Source organism: Eurosta solidaginis, chromosome 1 (assembly GCF_040869045.1).
Source record: "Eurosta solidaginis isolate ZX-2024a chromosome 1, ASM4086904v1, whole genome shotgun sequence".
Lineage (NCBI taxonomy): Eukaryota > Metazoa > Arthropoda > Insecta > Diptera > Tephritidae > Eurosta > Eurosta solidaginis.
This window is the reverse complement of record NC_090319.1, coordinates 64,435,372-64,462,702: the sequence shown is the minus strand read 5'-3', so window position 1 is coordinate 64,462,702 and position 27,331 is coordinate 64,435,372. Positions and strand designations below refer to the sequence as shown.

Here is a 27,331-nt window from a genome sequence, read left to right as displayed (position 1 = left end):
ACCCTGTACGTCGATCGCAACCAAACCTATGTAGTAACCACCGCGTGAGATTTACGCAACTTGTGTGAAAGTTTGAACAAAATCAACCAACGCATCTCTTCAAACACCGGCGACCAACTAACACACATTTTAGCCTTTCTTTTTATATATATAGATTTTTATTTTTCACACTTCACTATAATATTAAAACGAAAAGCAGATTTTCGTTGCTTGTGAAATTCGGCTTAAAAATTGCACATGGAACAACTAAAGACTCTCCTGAATTAAAAAATGTCATAGTACCTCTAAATCGCGGGCCCCCTCAGATACTCCGGGCCCGGGGCTAACCCCCCACCTTATCGGTGGGCCTGGTGATGTGCTATACTTGATATCATTCGCTATAATATTTTTTATTGATAAGCACTTTGTTTAATTAAACACCAACCAATTACACGGAAGTATATCCCCACCACCTGAAAATGTGAGTGCCGGTGCGTATACGTAACATTTTATTATTACGTATAATCAAATAAAAAAATTTGTCCTATTCATTTCAAGTTAGATCGAACTACACACGGGGTGTAAAACAAATTGAAAATCAGTTAAGTAGTTTAGGAGTCCATCGCGGTTAAACACAGTGATAGTACGTGATTTTTATATATTAAGATGTACATATATTGACTTCATGAGTTAATGCATGTGCATTAGACTGCGTCGATTTATTAACCGATACCGCGACATCGATTTTTCGATAGGATTTGGGCTCAGGAAAAAAAGTTCCACTACGCATACCCAAAAAAAACTTTGATTTTTAAGGTTCTCATCATGACCTACTAAAAAAAAATTTATTTGATTGTAAAATTTTCATGTATACCCTGTCCGACCCAAAAATGTCCGCTAAAAACGTTGGCGATAACAGTTTTTTGAAAAAAAAAAAAATAAGAATGAAAAAAATGTCCGCTAAAAACGTTGGCGATAACAGTTTTTTGAAAGAAAAAATAAAAAAAAAAATGTCCGCTAAAAACGTTGGCGATAACAGTTTTTTGAAAAAAAACTGTCATCGCCAACGTTTTTAACGGACATTTTTGGGTCGGACAGGGTATGCATATGAAAATTTGTTTAGTACGTCATGAAAAAACCTTAAAAATCGAAGTCGAAAAAAAGTCAAAAAAATTAAATTACGCAGGCTCAAAAATTATTTTTTGGGTATGCGTAGTAGAACTTTTTTTCCTGAGCCCAAATTCTATCGAAAAATCTATGGCGCGATATCGGTTAACTTTCGTCCATACAAATCGACCCACCCTTATATACATACAAAATATGAAACACATAATAGCACGTGAAACACAATGACTGCCTTTTGGCAATTTATCAGCTCGTGTATAAAAATTACTCTCACTTTCTGTGCAGAGAATTAGATTTTTGGGGCGTACAGGAAAACAAAAAATTTTGCGCGATATACCTTTAAGAAGATTTAGACCGGCACCTCGTGTAATATATCATTTCCTATGCCAAGGACTGCACGATTATGGCAACAGGACCTGGCCCTTCAACTGATGAATAAGTTTCTGAAATAAACAGCTATCTCCGTGATCTCTCTAGTTTCTTCACTCGCACAACCTGGCATTATCAGCGACAAAATCCACAGCCATCCTGTTTACGACGTCGAAGACACAGATGACGCAAATGTTGGACCTTCACGTCGATGGTGTCATACTACCGACTGTCAGTCACCCAAAGATCTTAGGGGTAAAGTTCGATAATATTCTGACCTTCAAGGCGCATGCCACCGAAATCGTATCTAAAGTACAAGGCCGCACCAAAATCATCAAGTCACTTGCCGGCAGCACCTTTAGAAAAGATAAATAAACGTTGCTAACCACGTCACTAGTTTGATCACCTGGTCTTAAAAATACATACTGGAAAAGGCTGCAGGCCTCTCAAAATGCAGCTATCAAAGCTGCCAATGGATGTCTCCTTATGACCCCTGAACACCACCTACATAGTGAGGCCAAAGAGTTCAACATTAAAGAGCGCATCGAAATGCTGAACATGCAGTTTTTACTAAATTGTCTTAAACCAGTACATCATAGCAAACAACTGCTTGATCTAGCACCGCCTCCACGGGGATTAAGGGAACATCTACTTAAGCACTATGACGAGATCCGGCACCTGCCAACACAGCCGTTTGATCCAGACAAGCATAAGCAGGCCCTAAGCAAAATTTACACAGAACCGCTTAACGCTTTTGCCAGGACGCGCACGGCGAACCCTGTCATTAATATGCAATATCCTACCCTTGCAGAAGAAGAAAGCAGCACTACCAAGGGAGACACGAGTCCCCCTGACCCAACTTCGTTCTGGATACTGTAACAGGTTAAACTCATACTTGTTCACAATCAACCACGACATACGTAATGTATTTCCTGCATGCGATGACACCAACCATCCTTTCATTTGTAATGTGTAACCTACGGCTCTAACACCAATCTCCCTATGGTCCGCCCCTGTTGAAACAGCCAGTTTCCTTGGACTCCCGTTAGAGGGCTTTGATGACAATTTGTGAGTGGTCGTGCCCATTGAATGGGGCGAAGCACTGTTAGCACAAAAACAATAATATGTCTTGGGTTTCTTATATACTCAGCGTGCTGAGCGTGCATACACACGCATATAACTAAAATTACCAAGCAGAAGATACAACAATTTTAGAAGGTGCAACGTCTAGACCTTTGGAGAAATATGCAGATCAGGTAACAGAGGGTATAAAAGCAGCGCAAGCTGACGAATGACTAATCAGTTTTGATTTAAGCATGCTATTAGTTATGGAGTGAAGTCTAATTGTGAAGTACTCCCAAAGTAATCTATATAAATACCAATTTTCAATGCTGAATATTGGAGTGATTTATTCAACAGTTTGGCGATTCGAACCTTAGCAGAAGGTGCAATAATAACCAGGATTTCCCCAAATTCGTTACAATATATTTTCCTTATAGCAGGAAATATTTCTAGTTAAACTGGACGGGATTGGTTAAAGACCACCTCCACGGTTATATAAAAGATGTTCAATAGGGTCGTAGAGTAGGCTTATAAGCTATACCTTACCAAAAAAAAAGTTTTGTATCAATGATATTTCACTTACTAAGTTTTATTGTAAGAGGAAATCGGGAGACATTTCTTTTTTTATGGGCGGTGCCACGCCCCTATTCTGATAAAACATTACACAAAATTTCTAGGGCCTCAAAAAAATCCCTTGTAACAATATGCCAACGAAGGCAAATTTGTTCACTTTCAATATATATCTCAGCTTGGGGCCATTCACTTAAATGGAGTCCACTTTGAAGTTCTATAGAAATGATTATATCATGCGTGAAATACTTAAGTCATTAAGTGGTAGTTGTGCTGTTAATGGTAGTAGTGGAAGTGGTAGTGGTGGTGGTAGTGACAATGGGTATGGTAATGGCAATTATAATAATAATAATTTATTTATTTACGGTCTTTAAGACCTAGTTCAAGGTAAAAAAAAAAATATATATATATAAATAAATTGTATACATTACATGCTTAATGACTTACAGTATAAAAATAATTTTGCTTTAAACTTATTAATATTTTCACAGTCTTTTATCGCATTTGGTAATTCATTGTACATTTTATAACCTATATATTCTAAAGTCTTCTTCGCGAACTCCGTTCTTACTCTAGGCAGTCTTATATTTCCGCTGTTTCTAGTTCCATAGTTATGTATTTCATGATTAAAATGTATTCTCCCGTTGAGATAATTCGGTGTTATTCCTAATTTCATATGATGTATAAATTTCAATGTGAAATAATATATCGACTGTTTTACACTGAGCCAGTTTAACATATTTAGCATTGTAGTTTTTGGTGTTCTAAGCGAACATTTTAAAATTAATCGCATTGCCTTGTTTTGTTGTATCTGCAGTTTTTTTATTTGTGTGTCATTTGCTAATAGCAGGATTGTTGGACAATAGATAAAGTGCGGTTCAATAATTGATCGATACACTAATAATTTGTGTCGTTGACTAATATATTTACAAGTTCTGTACATAAAACCAATTTTTTTTGCAATTTTGTTTTCTAAATAACTTATGTGTTCTCCAAATCTAAGGTTTTTGTCGATCCAGACTCCTAGGTATTTGATCTTGTCTACTTGCTGAATTTCAACATTTCTTATCTTCAGAGTAATATTGCTAAGGTTATTGGCACCCATAATGCTTTGATTTTTGCAAAATATCATACTTTTGGTTTTATCCACGTTCACTTTCAACTTTCTATGGCATAGCCATTTGTAGAGGGAGTCTAAGTCTTCTTGCATTTTCGATACCGCAAAGCCCGCACTTCTTTCACTAATGGTTATCAATGCATCATCCGCAAATAGTCGAATATTGCAATATTTCAAGCATTCTTTAATATCGTTAATATATATTGTAAACAATAGCGGTGCCAATAATGAACCTTGCGGTAGCCCAATATGTACATCAGCAACCGGTGAAACTGCACTTCCAATTATCGTCTTCTGTTTTCTATTACTCAAATAGCTTCTGAACCATTCCAAGGATTTTCCTCTTATCCCATTATTAAACATAACATTCAGCAGTTCCTCTCTATCCACAGTTTCAAAAGCACGTTTTAAGTCTAAAAAGACTGAGATCACAACTTTCTTATCAGTTATATCCTCTTTCCATTCCGCAATAACCATATTCAGTGCGGTTTCGCAAGAATGGCTTTTCCTAAACCCAGATTGTTCAGGTATAATAATTTGGTATTTATCTAGATATGCCACTAATTGATTTTTAACCACCGTTTCCATAATTTTTTCATCTGCGGGTAGCGTATTAATTGGGCGCAGTTCCTCTGGCCTTACTGTATTTTTGACTTTTTCCGCAGGTACTATAGTTGATACTTTCCAGCAATTTGGAACAATGCTACTGTTTATTGATTCATTTATTATATCTTTGTAGAAGTGAGCAATGTAAATCATGGCATCTTTAAATACCCCCTCCGACAAAAGCTTTTTTCCACCATATTTGTTTCTAAAAGATTTAGTAATGTTCATTATATCATCTAACTCTACGTCGGTGAATTGAAAAGTTTCAATTGCATTATTTACACTTGTTTCTGCCGCAATTGGAATTATTTCAATGCTATCATTAATTTCAGCTATGCTCTGTACAAAAAATGTATTTAGGGCATTGGCTATATCGTATTCCTTCTCAAGGCATTCACCGTTAATTACTATTTTGCTAACGACCTTTCTGTCATCGGTGAGCTCAGCAAGATGTTTTAAAGACTTCAACATCCGCTTCATGTCTCCTGCACTATCGAGCACTTTATCTTCCATATATTTCTTCTTTTTATACATAACAGTTTTTTTATATATTTTTTTATGCCATTATAATCCACCCAGTTGCCAGTATTTCTAGCAGTATTATAGAATTCAAATTTTCTTTTGTGCAGTTCCTTTAGCTCACGGTCATACCACTTATTCCTCAGTTGTATTTGGATCCTCTTCTCATACGTCAATGCTTGAATAGCTTCAGTTAAAATATTGTTCAGGATCTCAGTTCTACGTTCTATGCCTACATGAGACACAGAGCTAAAGTCGCACGTTCGCAGCAGATTTAAAAGATTTTCTGCGCTATAGTACTCCCAGTTGGTGACAGTAGCAACTTTTCTCATTTTGCAATATTTAGCTGTTGGTACTTTGAAATGAATTGTTTCATGATCGGAAATTTTATATCCACTTACATGTTCAGTTTTAACTTGCTCATTATTGCTGAAGAGTAAGTCTATTTTCGTAGAGGAGTGCTCAGTTATTCTTGTGTTGAAATTTTTTCTTTGTACCATAGCCATTTGTGCAAATAAACTTATAAGCTGGTTTGAGTATGTTGATGATATATTCATATTAATGTTAAAATCTCCAACTATTATAATGTTGTCAGATTCCCTGAGGTGTTCATTGATGACATTGTTTAAGTATGTCATGAAGTCAGCACCACTGCTATTTGGTGAGTGATAGAGTACACCAATTTGCCATTTTAACGCATATTTTTTAAGTTTTATGACAATGCACCACACATTCCTGTCAATAGCTTTATTACACACTATGCTATATTGTAAATTTTCATGTACATACATTAGAACACCACCTGTATGTCTACTGTGGGAATCGCAGCGGATGAATTTATATGTGGAAATGCATAGCTCAGAATCCATGATTTTATCTGTTGTACATGTTTCCGCGCATAAAACAATGCTGGGTTTTTTTATTTCTATAAGATGTTCCAGCTCTAGCTTATTTGCTGTAATACTATTAATATTAAGATATATACAGTCCAAGTTAAGCTCTTTGTTACGCAGGTTTGTTTTAGTTTTTGACTTGTGCTTTGTGGTTACAGATTCCCTCGTTGGTTGCTAATAGCCAATCTTCCTCTTCCTTGCTATGAGCTTTTGTTGATACACAGGACACATTCTGTCCATGGAATCGTGATTTTCGTCCAGTCCCAAATTTAATTCTTTATTTGCCCTGATGCAGTTGATGCATTTATTTATTGCTTCTTTATTGCATACCACATATTTATGCTCACCCAAGCATTTTGTGCATACTTCTTTTTCTTTGCAGTCACTGGCTTTGTGATTGAAGCCTTTGCATTTGAAACAACATAGTACTTGCACTGCATCATATACTCTGCACCGCTCCCAGCCTACATTGAGCCTTTCTCCGGCTAGTATATTCATAAAAGCTTCAACCTCCACTTCAATTACGGCATTATAGTAAATTTTCTAATTTTTTTTAACTTCATACTGCTTGACAATTTTTATATCTGTTTCGGATAGACAATTATTCTGACGTTTAATTCTCTGGGTAAGCTCATCATTATCATACTTGAAATTTATACCAGTTACAATAACGGTTGGTTTCACTTTCATAGGAATCTTCACATTGTAGTTATTTCCGAGGCTGTTCTCAATAGCATTTTTTATTTTCTCACGATCATGGTCATTTGCACTCTCTACAATCACTACACCGCTTTGTCTTGCTACTATATTTGTAATTTGTAGCTCCTTTGGATCGACATTCAAGTTTAGATCATTTTTGGTTTTTTCAGCACCTTGCTTTGTATTTGGCTTAACTATTAAGGGAACAACTTTTCTAATCTCTGGCAACGCTTTTGTTACAGCTGCATACGATGCCTTGGCTTCAACATTGCCGTTTCTCTTTATTTCTGTGCATATTTTTTTATTTTCATTACTAATTGTTTCAATCATTTTCTTATTGTCATTTTTATTGCCTTTTAACTCTTCGCATACTTGCTCACTGCTTCGCTTGAACCTTTCTGCTATTTCACGGATTTTGTTTACTTCTTTCACACTTCTTTCGCAAGACTCTTGAGCTTTTTGCATTGCTTTGATTCTTTCACTAAATGCAACTTCCACTGCTTTAAGTACTTGTTTAATCTCTCGCTCATTTTTCTTTAGTGAATTATCAAACTCACTTCTATACTCTGCTAATTGTTGTCCATTCTGCTTTACCACCATTTGCATATCTTTAAGGATGTCATCAACGTTATGTACATACTGCACACAGTCAGTACACATAAACCTAAGCATCTCACATTCTTCAAGTTTGGTGACGCTGTATTGATTCCAAGCCTGAGCATTTTGTTGTTAGGTGGTAATATTTACCACACACCCCTTCACACCGAATTTTTGACGCTTCTCCTCGTATATTACTTTTGCATTTGTCAAATTTTTTCTCCATTCTTCTTTACACATATACAAAATTTATTATAAAAGTAGTTTACAATGTTTTTGCATCAAATAACGGCAGAACATTTATGTCCGCTAATTGTAGTTGAATTTTAGAGTTTTTATGTATATTTTTCACAAATATTTAGTGCGTATAACTAATTTAAAAAGATTTTAGAATATGCGCATATTTTTCACCGCTTTCTTTCACCGCTTTTCTATTGTGGTGATAGTGGCTCTGGTAGTGGTAAGGTAGTGATAGTGGAAACGCTACCGGCAGTGGTAATGCTGGTAGCAATGGCGGGGGCAACGGTAGTGGTTGCGTTGTGCTAATGGTAGAGGTAGAGGTAGTGGTAGTAGTTGTGGTAGTGGCGGTAGTAATGGTAGTGGCAGTCACAGTGGTAGTAGAAGTTGTAGTGATAGTGGTAGTGGAACTGGTAGTGGCAAGGGTAGCGGTGAAAGGTAAAGGCAGTCATAGTGGCGGTGGTTGTGGTAGAGGTAGTGACAATGTGTGTGGTGGTGATGGTGGTTTTAGCAGTAGCGGTGGAAACAGTAGTGGTAGTAGCAGTAATAGTAGTTAGTGGGGATAGTATAGGTCGTGGTAGAGACAGTGAGTATGGTAGGGGCAGTGGTGGTGGTAGTGTTAGTGTTGTGATAATGGTAGTGGTAGTAATAGCAATACTTGTAAGAGAAGATTGTAGAGGTAGTGGCGGAAGTTCTGAGAATGGTATTGGTACTGGAATGATGGTAGTAGTGTTATTGGCAATGAGAGAGGGTAGAGCGAAAGCAGATATGTAAGTGATAATGGTGGAAAAAAGGTGATGGAAAAGGAGACTGGGTGAGAGATGGTGGAAAAGAATGCGAGGAACGAATAAGAGATGGAAGTGTGGAAAATCTGTAAATACAAGAATGCCAAAATTCGCGTAAAACGAGAAATGCATTTGATTGATTTCTCGAACACTTCGTGACCCTAAGTTTAACGAATAATGCTTCACTGTAAGCTGTAAAAGCATAAAACCCAATTTAAAGTCATAAACGCAGTCAAATTTTTACCAGAAACAATAAATAACCGAATGGTGGCGTTAGCAGTTATTTCGAAGCTTATAAACAGTTGGAAACAGCAAAAAGGCGAAGCTAACCATTGCGCCTGCGCAAAAGCTTAACGCCATAAGTCAGCGTCACATGTGCACATGCGCAAGCTGAGCTTATACAATAACAACAGTGAATACATAGATCGCAACCAACAAAGCGGCAACGACAAAATTCAAAATAATTTTGCCGTAAAATTCAGTTGGTAATGTGCAACAGGCGACAACGGAAGGGGTTCGAGTATGGTGCGCTGAATATGAAATTGAAACAAAAAATTTCTAAAAAAAATTAAAGATAAATATTTAAAAGAGATACAGCACGTTTAATATTTTGTTTTTTAGATTGTGTATGCAAATAAAAAAATTTTAATTTCGATAAACTGCATAGTGTTTGTTTATTTGAATGGTAAAATATATCTTGGAATTTACAACAACAAAAAATATAACGTCAAATATGCGGCCAAATTATAAAAGTTGTTGACGTTGTAGTTAAAAAAAAAAGGAATTTTAGTTGTTGTGATTATTATTCTTGCTTTATGGTAATATAAAGCTGGTGAAAATAATAGTTGCTTATACAAGTGCGTTAAATTTTTTATGATTTTTTTTGTTTGAGTTTTTACAACAACAAGTAAAACTAAAAACTAAGCGCGAAATTATAATAAACTTAAAAGTTTATTTGACTTTTAAATTGGCTCATTGCAACGAAAATAGCAACAACATTGGTTGCTCCATAAATTATTGCATCAAATAAATAAACAAAGTATAATAAGTGAACAAACAAAAAAGCTGCAAAATTATTAAGCAAACAAGCTCGTTATAAATTATACCAAATTCGAAAAAAACACAAATAATAGAAATCAGAGTTTAAGTGCTTAAAATAATCAACCAAGTTAAATTTAGCAGCAAATCACTTTCATTTTCATTGTCAACAACAAACAAATTGACTCAAAAGCGCATCCAATGAAGGCCAAAATGAAGAGCTCGTAGATTCATTACACACACATATGCACATGACCGGCTTAAGAAATCAACAAACTACCAACTAAGCAGTTAAGCTTTTTTCTAAAACTACCACATTGAATTTTGCTTTATTGGTCAGATGGTTTGCAAAAAAAAAAAAAAAAACTTGCTGCTTGGAAGACCCAACAACAGCTGGCTAATTTAGTGTTGTGGCTTTTCAAAGCAAAAAAAAAGTGCAATCATCTCACAAATCTCTTCCTGCAAAACAACATTTTCATTTATCGCTTAATACTCTAACTCCATTTACTATTGAGTAACAGCGAAAATATTAAAAAAAAAAACAAAAAAAAAAAAAAAATATACCATCAAAAAAGTTGAACAACTTGTAGGAGCGCCAAACAACTGTTAAAATTGCACAAAACGGCATCTTTTAAAAACCAGCTGAAGCTTCAGACTAAATGCGCTTTGTCACAACAAATTTACTATTCATATGTGTTGGTAAGTAGCTTCTCCAGACATATTTACTTTTCGTATTTGTTTGCTTCACTCCTACTCTTACTAACTGCCTTAAATGCAACAGGGCCACAAATTGTTGACTCAGGCGTAACACTTGGCTTACATAATTTTTTATTACTAAAGAAACCTCGAAAGTTAATAAAAGGCAAAATTTACATATTTCGCTTTACACCCACATTTCAGTCACACTCGCATATACTTTTGAGTGCGTTTAAGCGCCCGGTCTAGTCGTTTTCAATATTTTTGAGCTACTAAATAAATAAAATATTGGAGCTAATAGTCTTTATTTGTCAAAAAATATTCCTTACCCAATAGCAGAAGCAGTTTCAAGGCCAAATGTTTCAAAACGTCAACAACTACCATTTAGCTTTTCACTTCATTACAAAAGACTTAAGCAACGAACCTGCAGGTTTATTTCACTGAGGCAATACGTGCAGACGTTGTTCCACAATAACTTTGGTATATCTGCATGCATTTTAAGAAGTTTTTATCTCATACTCTTCTTCCTCCGCTCTTCCGCTCTCCTTTTTCGTCTTCCAGTCATTTGCTCCATATTCATGGTGGTCATATAATTTGTTCCCCTTGTTGGGTTAGTTCTGTAACATTTCCCGAAACCTACGGGAAGTACCTTAATTAATCGCTATGAGTACAAGAACTTGAACTGGATGTGATTTTTTTAAAATCGTTCGTTCTTTTTAGCCTCCGAATATTTGATCATCGTACGATAACCGTGAGTTAGTTTAGGTCGAACAATAAAGACCTGACATTGACTGAATGTGTCCATGGTTTTACCAGAATTTGTTTGACGAGCAAACGGAAGAGCCATAATCAGGTGCCAGGATATATGTTATAGAATAACTCCGTCCTCTTGGCAAATACTAGCAAACTTCTAGGATCCAGCTTAATTGCTGCCTCGATATCTGGCAATTCTGCTGCCTCTAATAGCTGCAGCCTTCATCTGGCGAGAGCAGTACACGAACACAGAACGTGCTCAACCGTTTCTTACTGCAGCTCACACTTCCTACAGTTGCTGTTATTGACAAGGCCTAACTTATAAGCATGTGACGCCAGAAGGCAGTGTCCAGTCAGTATGCGTATAAGTTTTCTCTCTTCAGAGATATGAGCCACTTTTGCTTTGCACATGATCTTAGAAATTTTGCGGCCTCGCGCTTTTGTCAACGCCTTTCCTGTTTGATGGATCATATGCAACTCCTGTCTCCTTTTGATTTCTCCTAAACGGATTGGGATCTCTAGCGTCGACTCAGCGAGTGTTGTACCCTCCTTTGCCAACTCATCGGCCTTTTCGTTACCTGCTATCCCTTTATAACCGGAAACCTGGGTAAAGACGTATGGAGCGAAGTTTTTCCAAAGCTTCTTTTCATTCCAAAGCTCTTCTCGATGAAGTACTGTGTGAGGTTATTGCCTTAATCGCAGCCTGACTATCAATATATATATTGACGCGACTGCAGCTTAAGCACGATTCGTCCAGCATTTCTGCTGCTTTCTTCACTGTAGGATCTACTTATTTCTGGATCAACACAGTAAACAGCGGACTGAAACTCTTCCATAAAATAAATTTATTGGAATTTTTTTTATAAAGTTAGCTTTATTGGCGCATATTCACACTTAAATAAAAGAGTTTTGCAATTTCCAAAAAGCTCGACTTAATTTAGAGCCATAAACTACGACTGTGCGCCATTATGTTGGTGGCTTTTTTTGGATTGAAAGGAGAAAGATGAGGAAATGTTGTCGTCACAATCAATTGGCGCGTAAACGTCTAGAAGATTTTGAAGATGCGCAAAATATCAGGCTAACTATCCCTATTTCAAAACATAGCTGATACCAATTACGAACACAAAGAGATGCCAAGTCTTCTTGGCAGACGTCTCCCCTTTCAGCTGTTTCCAAATATGGGTGTCGATAGGAATACTTTCCTTTTCGTGCATTGACATAACATGACGTAGCGGTTGGTATGACCATAAATCGTCGACAGGACTTTTTTCTCGAACAGTCCAAAGAACCAATTGGAATAACTTAACAAAAACTGCAAATTAAGGTCGGGTTCTCTACTACAAATAAATTTGAAAACAAAAAAACGCAGAAAGTATGATATTTGAGTATCGAATACACTAATTATCCTACTACGTTGGGAGGACCAAGGGAGGAACCATGTGATAGCCCTTTATTTTGTCAATTAGCACCAGTTAACGACTTTAGCTATGTCTACAGCTACTTTTAAAATAATCAGTGTGAAGAGCTAAACTGATTTTAACTTTACATTCTCGTGTGTTACTTGGGCTCGTATACCGGCAGCCCAGTAACCAACCAGCGTATCAGACTCTCAAAAACAGACAGCTTGTTTGATAATTGATTTATTTGAGAGGTCAATGCTGTCGAGCTGCTTGGCCTAGATTACTTGCAAGACCTACGGTGCTGTGATTGATCATAACATCAGGTCTCATTATCAATTTCTCCTTTTTGCACTCAGAAAAAAATACTTACCTAATCCACTTCTCAAAACAGAACAAACATGACAATCTCATTCATTCACAGGTTAAAGACCGCTTCAAAGAGGCTTTAAGAACAAAATTTGCATTTGGTGAACTAATCAAAATTTAGCACAGAAAAGAGGGCCAAAGAACAAACCGCAATATTTTTCATTATTCCTAATGACCCCTTAGACTTATTTGCGTTTTGATAAGGAAACTGTAATCAGATTTAGATAAAATACCAAATATCATTCTGTCAATGGACGGCATGGAAGGCAAATGACATTTAATTGAAAGTCAAATGGTTGGAAATATAATAACGCAATATCTTCTTTGAGTATACATGAATTTAATATTTAATTCGATAATTCTGCATGTTCGTATATCTTGCTTCTCTGACGACTCGAATAAAACTCGCTTCGTGGACAAAACGGTAGTATCTCTTTAGTGGTTGCCAACTGTTAATATGTTTGTAGGATTGCCAAGTAACACTTCTAAAAAATTTTCAAACAGAGCTATATGAATTTAAATTAATTAAGCGAAGGCACAAACTTTTTTAGAACCACCTACGACTAAACCAGTTAAGAATGCTTTCGAAAGGTCTGCAAAAAAAGAAAATGCAATTTCGTGGGAGATCACAATGGTAAAGGCGTCAATTGAAAGCACTGCGAGGGGACAAAACTAGAGCTATTACCATTTCTTATATTAATAACTCTGCGCTAGTACGAAACTAAGGAAACTAGCTGCAGAGTTATAGTAGACGATATCATATATAAATTTCTGCTGTTTTTGTTGTATGAACGATGAACACATTCCCCGAAGGTTTTGGAGAGTGTTATCGGTGTTGATGCTACTTTTCCGGATATATGTAGATCTGGGGTTGTATGGCCTGGAATGTTAAATGTGTTCATATATGATTTGACAAAGACTCTGAGTGTATTTCGTAAAGGTGTAAAGGATGTAGATTCCGATCAGCCAATTTAAAAGCAAAATTAAAAGGAGTAGGCAAATTGGAAGAGAAGCTCGACTTTAATCTCCTCGGAGGTAAATCGCGCAAAAATATTTTTCTATAGACAGATCTTTATTTTTACTCTTATATTTTACTCCTTAACCGCCCCCAACTGGAACCAAAATATATAAGAGATATTCTTGACCTTGTGTTCTATGATCGCTATTTCTTTTTTAATGTTTTTTACTATTTTCTGGAATTTTTGACTCGAATCATAGTTAACCTAAGTTTCCATTCGGAAAGTGGACCGACCTACTCCAAAATATGTATGACGCGATTTGCTCGAAATTGTGTACTTCTATAAGCATAGAAAGCATAGAAGTATAGAAAAAAAGGCAGCGGGAGGTTGATGAGAGGACGTAGGGAAAGAGGGAAGTTTAGAGAAGGGGGTACAAATAAAAAGGAGGAAAAGGTAGAAAGAGAGGAAGTGGGAGAAAAAAAAGTACGATAGCATTAAGCCACGGGCTATAACTAAATAAAATAGAAAGTCTGGTTTCTGAAATATGTTTATCTGTGGCTGCAACGCACCGGGTAATAGTTAATTATTTAAAAACTATTATATTGGGCTACATTTTTTACAATATTTTAAGATATGGTATCATGCTTCTGCTATATGGTGCAGAAGCATGGACCATGACAATATCAGATGAAGCGGCTCTGGGAGTGTTCGAGAGAAGAGTTCTTCGAAAGATTTATGGACCTGTACGCGTTGGCGAGTACCGAAGAAGATTTAATGATGAGCTGTACGAGCTTTACACAGACATCAACATAGTCCAGCGAATTAAAACGCAGAAGTTACGCTGGCTAGGTCATGTTATGCGAATGAAAGTTGACGCTCCGGCCAAGAAAGTGTTTCTATCGGAACCCGTCTATGGAAGCAGAGGTAGAGGGCGGCCACCACCGGACCGGGTGGAAAATGATTTAAACTCCCTTGGTGGGACCAATTGGCGTCAGTTGGCAGAGCAAAGAAGCGGATTGCGCGCCTTGTTGGACGGCCATAACCGTTTAAACGGTTAAGCGCCAATTAAGTTAGTAAGTAATTAAGATATGGTATATTTTAGAAGACTTAACTAGATAATGTACAATATTTGAGCCTTTAATACTTGTTTACAAGAAACAAAGTAATCATAGCTACAACAGACAAACACACAACAACAAATAAACACAAAACAATAAACGCACCAAAGCAACACACCCATAAAGAAGGTCAAATGACTAGAATTACTGACTTTTACCTTCCGAAGTCAGCCACGCAAAGCGATAGAAAAATCACCCTCGGTTCTGAACGAACACACAGCACATACATATAAATATACACAAACATCCATTTTGACAATATTTGCTCGTGTACCGAGGAACTATAAATACAAGACAAACGACAACAACAGATCAGAACGAAAATGGACACTGATGTTGGCACAACGCCGAAATCGGTTTGTCTCGAAACCAAATTTGATAAGGGATGCTGGAAAATCATTCCAATATACATCATTTATTCACGCTGTCGGAAAATCAACAATAATAAGTCACTCAACTTTTTCTCATTTTATCCAGCCACGGAAGGTAGCACAGACGGCGCGGTTTTTAAGGCCAATCGATATGATTATAATACGCCAAAAATAATTCTACTGCTGGAATTTTCGAATTAAAGAAGTCGCACGATAAGGAGATGCCTTTTATGAAGCCTTCTTTGACTTCAAAAGGTTTGGACAAGTGATACCCAACTCTGATGGGGTCTTTGGTGTTGCTCAATCATAGTTAATACATCCCTATAAGCTCTAGATTGAACCCAAATTCAGACTTCACAAGAAAACACAACAATGTAAGTGCATCAGCATTCCACAATTTTTTTTTTGTAAAACAAAAAATTTGAACAAAAACCTCATAAACGATCACGATAAAAAACAAAAACCATGCACAACAATCCAACAGCAATAATATTGGTTGTAATAAAAACAATAATGGCATACGGTGCCTACAAATTCGAACTACAAAAAACAAGCAGCAAATCAAAGAAATAACAACAACAACAAAAAAAAAATACCGACAAATACATTACGATTGCATAGTCTTTCAGCTCTACACGCCACATAGTTTTCACTTTCTTTTCCTTAGTCACGGAACCAGTTTCGGTGATTTCTTCCGTTTATTTGCCTCTTTGCCCATTTAGTGTGCCCTCTTACCGATATGAATAAGCAGATACGTATGTAAGTAGATGAATGCGAGAATATACTGAAAAGCGTTTTGTTTTGTTAATAAATCATGGACAATTATTGCTTGGTTAATGAGTAACAGAATCGGAGTTATTTTAGCAAATATTTCGCAAATGCGAAAGTTATATATGCATGTACTATTTAGGTACTTCATGTATGTATTTAGGTACTTCTGAATATATGCACATACATACCTACACCTGTGAATGAAAATATAGCAGCAAAAATGCAATTAGTCTAGGTTGAGTCCGGGATGAGTCGCAAAGGAATATGCGGCTAATGCCAGTTTTGTCTTTTTGTATTTGTTGAACTGTTCCCTTTTGTTTGAGCGTGTCCTATCATAGTACAGGTTTACAAGTATGATATGTATGAGAAGGGAGCAATTCCTTTTTCTTTCTAACGCACTGCCGTTTGACAATTTGGTCAGTGTGAAACTATTTTAGAACTCAGTGGAACCTGCGTGGAAAATGCGTTTGACACTAAACGAAGTGTCAAAATTACCGGGGTTGCTGTCGTGGAAAGCGACGCAGGGAAACAAAAAAGGAGCGGAATATCAGATGTGGGTTGCTGTGATGTTAAATTTTTTTGAACGAATTTAGTATGAAAATGTGGTGCACCTATATGGGGCCTATAGAAAATTATACAAAAGTCTTGGATTGGGGTATCTGAGGACGCGTAGTTATTCCAGTATTAAGAATACAAACACGGGTGCTAAGTTTTTCTACCCGTTCAAAAGTTCTCCGCGAAAAACAGTTTGAAACCGAGGTCGACTGCAATAACCCTTCCAAAAAAGTGGAAAAAGAAATTAAAAGATGCGCTTTATCCTGTTATCAGTAGTCCAAAGGCGAAAAATTATTCGAATTATTGGAAGCGAGGCAAAAACGCGTCTATTAATACCTCCCCCAACGGTTTTGGTCGTGCTTTAGCAATCGTCCCCGGTAATAAAATATCACAATTTGTTAATTAAAATTGTCCAAAACATATGGATTTTAAAGAGAGATGTAATTAAGTGCTCGTTTGAAAGTAAATAAGGGTATTTCTTTGTAATTTTACGATAAAAATTTTACGCAGTTTTCGTTAGCAGCTACTACACTTTTCTTGTACCTAAGAAGTACAACAGTGCCAAATCGCATCCACAAAAAAAAAAAAAACAAAAACGAACAAGAACAAGCATTTTATCATGTGAGTGTGGCTGTGTATGTTGGTGCTGCTACATATCCTACTTGTAGACCTGTACTATGTGTCCTATGAATAGACTAATTGTACTCATGTATACCAGAATTGGAACGATAGGACCAATCTCCTTTGTACCATATGGGAGAAAACTTATCTTTAACTCACTTCGTTCACTTCGTTTTGTAACGTCGCACAGTGTTTCGTGTAGAACAAGCTAGCTGGACAAAATTATTTTATGAGATTTTCCGTTTCATATGCCGTCATTTATTACAACTACGTCATTTTTTTCAGCCATATGTTCTTTTTTTTAATTTTTTTCCAAAATTTTACTTCATATGCATATATTTGCTTATTTCATATACAGTAACTCATGTGAATAAGTGACATAGATCCAAAAAAATTTAAAGGACTAAAGAATATTACTTTATTGTACTTAAATTGAATGGAATACAAATCTCAATACTCCAAAAAATTCTAAAAATTCGGAAAAAAAAATTTAAATTTTTTATAAAATTCGTCGAATTTTTTAAATATAATTTAGTTTTTGTTATAGATCGTGACAAATTTTCTTATGGGAAATTAGTTAAAATAAATTTGCGAAAGCGAAAATTGTAAGAATTATCCAAAAAGGGGTGTCTACTTATTTATGTGAGTGACTGTACATATGTACATACATATTTTGTATTTATTTGAGTATTTATCCTGGCACTACAATTTTTACAGAATTATTTTATAGTACCAGTCAGGAATGTAAAAGTGAATTACAATAACAATAATAACAATGTAAATAATTATGTGAAAATTACTTATTACAAAAACTTAAAAGTAAAGTGTCATACAAAGTAGAAAAGACAATAGATTTAAATTGAATAAAACCTGATCCAACAAAAAGTTATAGGGTAAGTTATCTTTTATAATTATGTTATTATTCGCTATCATCACTTTCATTGGATGAGTCACTTGTGGAATATTCATGAACATCAGCAACACTACTGTGAAAGCTTGAAACAACTGGGGTATTTATTGACTCCTCAACATTATCGGGGGACAGTAAATTTAAGAATTCTGAAGTCAGGCTTTTAAATTTTTTCTTAGGTATCTCCCTAAAACTGTTAACTAAAGGATCCGATGTTATAAACAACATATTCATAAGATCTCTATTCGTGGCTTCATGCGACTGCTTTTGTGTGTTATCAGCCCTGAATCGTCTCAAATCTTTGTTACGGGCTTCCTATGCTTCCTCGGAAAGTTGACCAATAGGTAAAATTGCTGATTTTGTAATATCAGTACTATGCACTAAGAATTTATGAACTGTAACAGCCATATTAAACCATGGATAGAGATCTATGTATAGTTTTTTAGTCTCGACCGCAAATTTTTCAAGTTTTTTGATATTTATATTGTACACAGATGCTAATGCGCGAAGGATAGTGTCGAATGTTTTGATGAGCGTTACATCCAATCCCGTAATCTCAGCACTAGCCTCAGAATTTTCGAAAAACCTACGAGCAGTGTTGCCGTCATTGGTATTGCCGAAACCTGGTTTTGGTTTATCTTCATCAATCCATTGTATGTACCTGTTTTTATGCCTTGGTGACTGGTGCGGTAGGTTGTGGCAGGTTGATGTCAATGATCTTCCCCTTTTTGCTTTTGGTGTGATCTTGTTGACCTTGTGCGTTTATTTTTGTATGTTTTATGGCTACGTGTTTGTTTCCTGTACCAGGGAATTGGTTATGCCGTTTGTAGATCAGCTTTAAAGGTTCAAATATCTTGTCGGAGTTGGTACGTACATACATCCTATTTGATATGTAGAGATAACTAAATCTACAAAAAAAAAAATTAAAAATAGATGTGCAAAGAATTCGCAATGGTTTTTTCTTTCGACTATTAGAGAATACTTGCGACTATAACATATGTAAAATTTAGCCCGGATGTCCGCGGATGTATGTAACTTTTTTGTTCCTAAAGTTAAAAATATAGAGAAAAAATACCTTTTCTTCTTAATGACGGAATGTTAAATATATTGAAAATACTCTTATTGCGAAAGGATTACTATTAAAAAATTTTACTTACCTTCTAGCTTAGAATCCATCAAAAAAATTATGTAAAAATGTTCACTTAAAAGAAATATGAATCTTAATATTCAACAAGAATTTTGCAAATTAATCAACGCATTTTACGGCCACTCCTGCCTTCTTACTTCAATTATTCAATATATATGAGCAAAAATATCAAAAAAAGCAAAAATCCCGTTATTTTGTTTGTTTTCTTTCATTTCTCATTACACTTTTCTTGGAATAAGAACTTTGTTTTTGTCCAGCTAGCTTGTTCTACACGAAACACTGTTCATCGTCGCGTTAAGTTCGTTTTTCCCCACAACTCAACCGCGTGCTATAAAAGGACGCTATTCATGTGGTTGAGAGTAAAATGGCGGATAGTGCGGGAATCGAAATTAAAAGAATTAAATTTAAAAATGAAAAACGTATCATACTTGGAGTAAATCATTTAAACCAGAAAATATCTAAATATATAATAACCTCGATTACGCAGAACCCTACGCACATGGTTCTGGCCTTAGTAAAATTCTCGAAAGTGAATTAAACTAATTAATAACTAGCGTGGTGCCACACAAAAAAAAAAAAAAAAAAAAAAAATACATACCTAATTGAACAAAACTTAAAGTAAAATTAACAATTATACGTAAAATAACGGAATAACAAGCTACTGAATATAACGGAGCTATTATATCATGACACTACATGACGCCATCGAAGGATAACGGAACATATAACTGTTCCCAACATTAATAATGGGATTAAAATTTCCCGTGTGTAGTATCTCTACACCAGTGAAGCATTTGAAGTAGATGACAGATACACACAAATTAAATAATCAAAGACAATAAATACTAAATAAGAAGGAAAATTGGCGTTTTAATGCTTTTTGAGCTAGCCATATGAATTTCAAATCACTAAAAAAACACTTCGTTGCCCCTTTTTTATGTTTCTTAAAATGGGTTATATATATTTCAACATGACTAATCCCAACATTACCCAAAAGGGACTAGAGGGGATCAATTATGCCCCAATGTAGACAAAAGAGATCAATCGGATACCGCTCTCTTTAGGGATTAGTCGCATTATTTTTTGCAGGTTTACAAATTTAAAGAGTTTTTTTTTTATTTAATTTGTTTTTTGGTCTGTCCGTTTGTCGCTAGCTTTGTTACTTTCAATTTTGACTGCACTTGTGAGGCCAATCCTATTTTATGGGGTTCTAGTTTGATAAACAGACGTATAACTAACCAATAGTCGCCGACTCTAGGGACAGGACAGAAATCATCAAAATATTTTAGGCATTTTTTTCTAAAAAAAGGTCGCCATTCGGCTGTGGTTTTTACGATGAGAAGCTTCGCAGAAAATGAATCTGCCTAAGCATGCGCCGTTCAAAGTTGTCATAAAACCTGGAGGTCTACCAATTTGAAGATAAAAAATGACAAATCTCGGCCTTAGAATATTCCTGGATGTATATCGTGTAAAGTAATTAGTATAGCAGCAACAACATATCATTAAACCCTGGAACTAGTCTAAATTAACCGCGATTGTTTGAGTGTACGACATATGGTTTCAACAGTATAGTGTCATCTTTGTTACGGCGAACTCACTCAAGGGGTTGGCAGCGTAATTTATAGCTAATCAAACTCTTTTTTCAACCTCACCTACTATGGCGAATCCTAGGATGGGGTACAATGACCTAAACAGTCCAACGAGGTCATATCAAATCGTTCCTCAGATGGCCGGGCTAGTACCTAAATGGTGCAATTTTCAGGAACATACCTGATAAATATACAGTAAGGATCATCAGCACCAATAAAACCTTGCTGGAGTCTACTTACCACTACAGTAAGAAGAAGAAGATAATTCGAAATGGTTTCTTGCATTTGCTTCGAAGAGGCTCTGCAAGTCACCAACCTCTAGTTTGAGCTTGGAGGGTAGTGATCAGCAAATTCGGTTGCTTTCTCGTTGCCCTCAATGTTACAGTGAACACAAATTCAAATGAAATCAGTTCATTTCAGCTTAAAGCAATTTGTTAGAGCCACTGATAGCCCTGGACGATGCAGAATTGACTGTCTGAGTGCTTGTGTGTACCTCGCACCCTCTTACTTTGTTTTCCGACAAGAAACAATAAGCCCACTGTATAGCCAGAACTTTCCCTTGGATAATAGTAGCCGAGTCAGAAAGGAAGCTTCAGCTCGCACGTCGTAGAACACTTTGCACCCATCGGTATCTATAGGTTTGAGATCTTTGACATTGTCAAGGAAAATTATTTTAAACCTACTCTAGCTCTGATGCTAGTGTGATACAGTACCTATATATATTTTCCAGGCTTGTCAGCCTTCCGAAGAGTCACCGAAATGTGAAGATTTTGATATTAGACTGTAAAATTTAGGTTTTTTGGGGTTTATGTAATGGAGGGGCTGATCTGATGCGCACTTTGTTGGGAAAAACATCCAATAGTGGTCATAAAGGGTACGCTTGTTCGTAACCTTTCAGGTTTAGATGTGCAAGGCAAGCAAGAGAAAGGAAAGGAAAGGAAGTGGTGTCAAGGAAAAGTAAGGAAAAAAGAAGTAAGGGAAAGGACGGGAAGAAATTGAAAAAGAAAAGGAGGGGGGAGCAAAGGAAAGATTAGAAGTCAAAAATTGAGTGGACGGTGAGGTGTTAACCGTTTTCATCGACGAGTTACCGAATTGTTACCGGAAAGATATCAATTTACTATCGTTTATCAACGAAAACTGATCGAAAAGCTACCTCTTTGTTATCGGAGTGTTGCGAAATTCGTTATCGATCTGTTATCAATTTGTTATAGACGTGTTTTCCAAAATTTATCGATTTGTTATCAAAACGAAGTTATCGATTTGCTACCGAAAAGCTAGTGGTTTGTTATCGAAATATTGCCGGCGTGGGTTATGAGTCCGTGTTGGAAGTTGAAATAAAAATATAAGCAGAAGCTTCTTTCAATCTTCGTTTATTTTCAGAACTGACTACATTTTTGTGTTTACTTCTATTTATACTAATTCTAAATATTGTTTGTTCATTGACAAGGTTGTTATTCGAAAGATGTTTACATGTTAAGTATAATGTTATCAAAATGCTTTGTTACTTATGAGACAAACAAGATTATGTTTCTTTGTTTGTTCTTCATTATCTCTTGAAGGGAAAAAGGTTATTGTTATTGTTATTGCTTACAGATATTTTAATTCGTAAACAATAATTATGTGTGTGTTTGGTATGTATATATGTATATATGTATATATCTATCTACTTAGGGTCTAAAGGTGTTAACTCTCCACTGTGTTGAAAATGAAATGTCTTCATTTCAACAGCTTAGGTTTTGTATTCGTTGTAATTCGGTTAGATAAGCTTATTCGAAGTTTCTTTGGCGGTTAATATTTAATTGCAATTGCCGATAAGCATAAAATTTTATAATTGAGTACGTAATTAAAATTAATATAAATATTGCTATGGTCATATATAAAGTAAATTTCCAAGGATGTTCTTCAATTGGCATTAATAATTTATACATTTTTTGTATGCTAGTAAACTTATAATCTGTTTCGGAGTTTAGAATTCTTAGTACATTGACCATTTCATTCTGGTGAGCATGTATTGCTTTTTTTATTTCTTGTTTGTGATTAACATAAGTTTTATTATCAATTGTTGTATTAAAATTAAATTGGATTAAATGTGGACCATTTATTTTAAGTCCGTTCCATGTGTGTTCATAGTCGATAATAATGTTACCGTCGTCTATTACTCGTAAGGGAATATTATTTTCTTGAATTATATTACAATGTGCTTTTTGTTTTAATAATAAAGGAATGGTACATTTTTCATTTGGTTCTTTTTTACAAATATAAGTCCCTACATAATTTTTACATTTTGATAAGTTGGTGAATTTATTATTACATAAAGCAATTCTATTATAAATCTGATATTTTCCATATTTAAAGGCTAATGGAATAAGATTATACATTTTACATTTTTCGGTTATTAGAGGATATTTGTAAATTGTAATAATAGCATCATTAAAGGTACATACGTGTATGTCGGAATATTCTAGTACATTTATTATGGGAATATCATATATTTCGTTTTTTATTACTTGCTGTATATCTCTAAAATTAAGTGTACCAGAGAAGAAATTTCCTGTTTTCGCAAAGTTAATGGTATTTGTAATAGTTAATAATTCGTTATATATTTCTGTAAGTACTGACTGATCAAAAATTTATTCTGGATTTAGTGTTGCTAAAATTTTTTCAAACCTGGAATTTATTTTCCTTTGCTGATTATTATTTTCAATAAGCTGGTTAAGTCCTGTTTTAATTTCTACAAGATCATCGTGATCTGGTATTCCTGTTACAAATTTTAATACTGATCCTAAAAAATTTATGGCACGTTTGGCACGATACTCGGATGGTTTTAACTGTGACTTCAAAGTTCTATTTTTTCAATTTATATATTTTTTTCTTCGTTTTGAGTTGAGTCATAACTAGTTAGCACAATTTTTTCATACGGTTCTAATATTATAGATAAGTTCGATATATGGTAAAGGTAGGATGAACTCTCGTAGGTATATACACTATCTAACTCTGTAAGAACATATTTCTTACCAGACAAGTCTGTGATCTTATCGCAAAATCCGTAGGTAGCTATTATTAAAATTAGGAAGCCTATTCGTTGCATGGTGTGCTAGTTTTCCTTATACTGTCCTTGTGAATGATTTTTCCCCTCGCTGTTAGGATTGTGTCCCCACGATCTTCTTTTACTTTGTGTTTATTGTACTTTGTTGCAAGTTTATTACGCCGATCTGTTCGGCTATAAATTGTATCACCTGGTTTATATATAATTGTTTTCCTTTTTTTATTATGGTGCCTGAGGAGTTTCTCTTGTTTATCCACAAGTATGTCCTTGATATTAGGATATTTGTCTCGGTTGTAAAAAACTTCTTCGGGTTTATATCCTGTTGTGGAGTGTGTTGACATACGCGAACTTCCCGATATACTCTCTAAGGATGTCGTCAACGCATCGTTGAAATATGGAGGGAGCATTCTGTAACCCAAATGGCATTCTGATAAATTCATACTTTGCGCCGTTGACAGAGAATGCTGTCTTTTCTCGATCAGGTTCTTTAATTAAAATCTGGTAAAACCCTGATTCTAAATCTATTGTGGAAAAAATCTTGGCTTTTCCGAGGTTTTGTATTGTCATATTAATATCTGGAATTGGATATTTGTCAGTAATCGTATGAGAATTTATCTTTTGGAAGTCAACAACCATTCTCCGTTTGGGCTTGCCTTGGTCATCGGTGCCCTTTTTTGGTACAGTCCATATAGGTGAATTATATGGGCTTTTGCTTGGTTGTATTATACCGTCGTTTAAGAGTTTCTCAATTTCTTTCTTGACAAAGTCATGATCGTACATGGGATATGGGTATTGTTTTGTCCATATAGGGTCTTCCGATTCGGTCTTGATAGCTGCTTGTATTGTGGTTGTAAAAGGCAATTTACCATTTGTATTATTATTTCTATTCATTAGCTCTTCCACCTGATCTTTAAATTGTTCGTTATTTATTGTATAATTAATCCTTGGTTCTGCTGCCAGGATCTTCTTCTGATACTTCAAGCTATAGTCAAATAACCTAACTTCTGCCTTCATTTGATGTAATCCCTGTTCTCCGAGTATCATGTCAAAGTCGTTTAGTTCCCTTATTTCATAGAACGTTAAATGATGCCCGTATATCGTTATAACTTTTTTAGAATTTACAATTGAGTAACCATGTAAGGTTTTGGTTTTAAATGGTTTTAATTTAATAGATTTTCCTATATTACAATTTATATTAATGTAATTGTTAGTGGAGCCTGTGTCAATTAATAAGGTAACGGGTGTGCCGGTTAGGCCGCATTTTGTTTGTAAGCAATGCAACCCGTTTATTCGCCTAAAAAAGTACTGGCTGTTTCAAATTGTTCTTCATAATTAGGTACGTCCACTGACTCTAGATCTTCTCTATTTAATTGGTTAATTCTTTTGAACTTCCTATCTGGCGGAGAAGTGGCGTTATTGTAGCTAGATGCCCTATCTGTTTTATATACATGGTTTGATTTAAAAGGATTTTGACTTACGGCATTATTGTACTTGGTTGTCTGCATGAATTGTCTGGATTGGTCTATGTCCATTGGAGTAGGTGTGGGTTGTTGTTGTCGCTGTGGTGGTTGTTGTTGGTGTTGTTGATTAAAACTACTTGCCTGGTAGTTGTGATTCTGCATCCTTACGTTTGGCTTGTAATATCTTTCCTCTTTATGTTGTGAGTAGGTGTTTCGGTTTGTGCTGTGTTGATGCCGTCTGCTGTTACTTTCTAGTCTGGGCCGTGTCTCGAATTCCGCATTCTCATTTTCGTGAAAAATGGTAGAAGCTATCGCATATGTCGATTCCAAATTTTCTGGGTTATGGCTGTACAATGTACCGCTTGTATATTTGGAGTTTAACCCAAGAATAAACGTCCTTATTGCCTCCTGATTAGCGTATGCTATCATTCCCTTGTGATCATTGGACATCTCATTTTTTGATAGGGCTAAATTAAGTGCCTTAGAAACATCGCTGTGGAATTCTGCAAGGGTTTTTCTACCTTATGTGATTCGCTTCATTTCATCCAGAAGCACATATAGTGGGCGTTGGTCTGCATATGTATAATCCAATCTATTAATGATTGAATAAAAATTCAATTGGGTGTTGTGGTTCGTCAGAACGTTAGCAGCGGGTCCAGTAATTTTTGTGCGCATTATTCCCAGAGCACTGTAATATTTGGAGTGGTCTTGGAAGGTCTTTATAGCTTCCATGAATGTCCACATTTGCGATCTCCATGATCGGTATTGCTCCATATCCCCGTCAAATTTTGGTAGGGATTTGAAAAGCTCAAGGTCGATATCCTTGGCGTCAGTAATATTTAGTTTTACCTCTTCGTACAAAACCAATGCTTCCGGAGCGTTTCGTTGTTCTAGTGAGGCAATTTTCTCCATGAATTCCGTTTTTTGTTGCTGCATCTGGTTCGTCCGTACGGTGAATTGGGCATTTAGTTGGGCCAGTTGTTGTTCCATTGTACACTTATTTATGTTTCTGTGTTCGTCGTAGGATTTTTGCTTTTTTCCGCTCCGAAGTCTCCGTAAGTATCCAGATTTTCACTTCACTTTTTTGTCTCAATTTTTCAGATTTTTTTTTTTATTATTATTTATCCACTTTTTTCAATAAACGAGTTTTGGAAGTCTTTCTTCCCGTGGATTGATTTTTTCAATAGAAAAAAGGCTTAAGGTTCGGTTGAGCCCCCAGTTATGAGTCCGTGTTGGAAGTTGAAATAAAAATATAAGCAGAAGCTTCTATCAATCTTCGTTTATTTTCAGAACTGACTACATTTTTGTGTTTACTTCTATTTATACTAATTCTAAATATTGTTTGTTCATTGACAAGATTGTTATTCGAAAGATGTTTACATGTTAAGTATAATGTTATCAAAATGCTTTGTTACTTATGAGACAAACAAGATTATGTTTCTTTGTTTGTTCTTCATTATTTGTTAAAGGGAAAAAGGTTATTGTTACTGTTATTGTTATTGCTTACAGATATTTTAATTCGTAAACAATAATTATGTGTGTGTGTTTAGTATGTATATATGTATATATATATATCTACTTAGGGTCTAAAGGTGTTAACTCGTGCAACCAATTTGTTATCGAAAAACTCATTATCGAAGAGTTATCAAATAGGTATGGATTTGATATCGGAAAGTAATCGATTTTTATCGGATGGTTACCAGTTTCTTATTGGCAAGTTATCGATTTGTTATAGTTGAATAAAACATGTTATAAAACAGATACTGAAAAAAAAGCCGATGACTCGGCGATAGAAAGCCGATAACAAACCGGTAACTCGACGATAATAATTTATATCGATCATAAGCCTATAATAGAACAATATCTTCCGATTTGTTATAGGAATGTTATTGATTTTTTATTGGAGTTTCGATAGCGTGTCATCAATTTGTTATTGGAAAGTTGTCGGTTTGTTATCGAAAAGTTATCAAAAA

General features: G+C 35.4%; 2 protein-coding genes across 13 annotated transcripts in view; both read left to right on the top strand.

Moving 5' to 3' along the window:
* LOC137233799 (serine proteinase stubble-like) overlaps positions 1–27,331 on the top strand; it is a 727,732-nt gene that overhangs the window by 568,342 nt on the left and 132,059 nt on the right. The gene's annotated exons all lie outside the window — the stretch shown is intronic.
* Positions 1–27,331, top strand: part of LOC137233749 (uncharacterized) — a 68,659-nt gene that overhangs the window by 9,447 nt on the left and 31,881 nt on the right. For 4 of the 12 annotated variants that reach the window (XM_067757117.1, XM_067757089.1, XM_067757082.1 and 1 more), the window contains exons 2-3: positions 8,806–9,243; positions 9,549–10,295. In XM_067757117.1, coding sequence (XP_067613218.1) covers positions 10,256–10,295 — 40 coding nt within the window. In that variant the 5' untranslated portion in view covers positions 8,806–9,243; positions 9,549–10,255. Of the gene's footprint in view, positions 1–8,790; positions 9,244–9,548; positions 10,296–27,331 lie in introns of those variants that run through there. The other 8 variants (XM_067757099.1, XM_067757146.1, XM_067757141.1 and 5 more) reach the window with 8 other exon arrangements.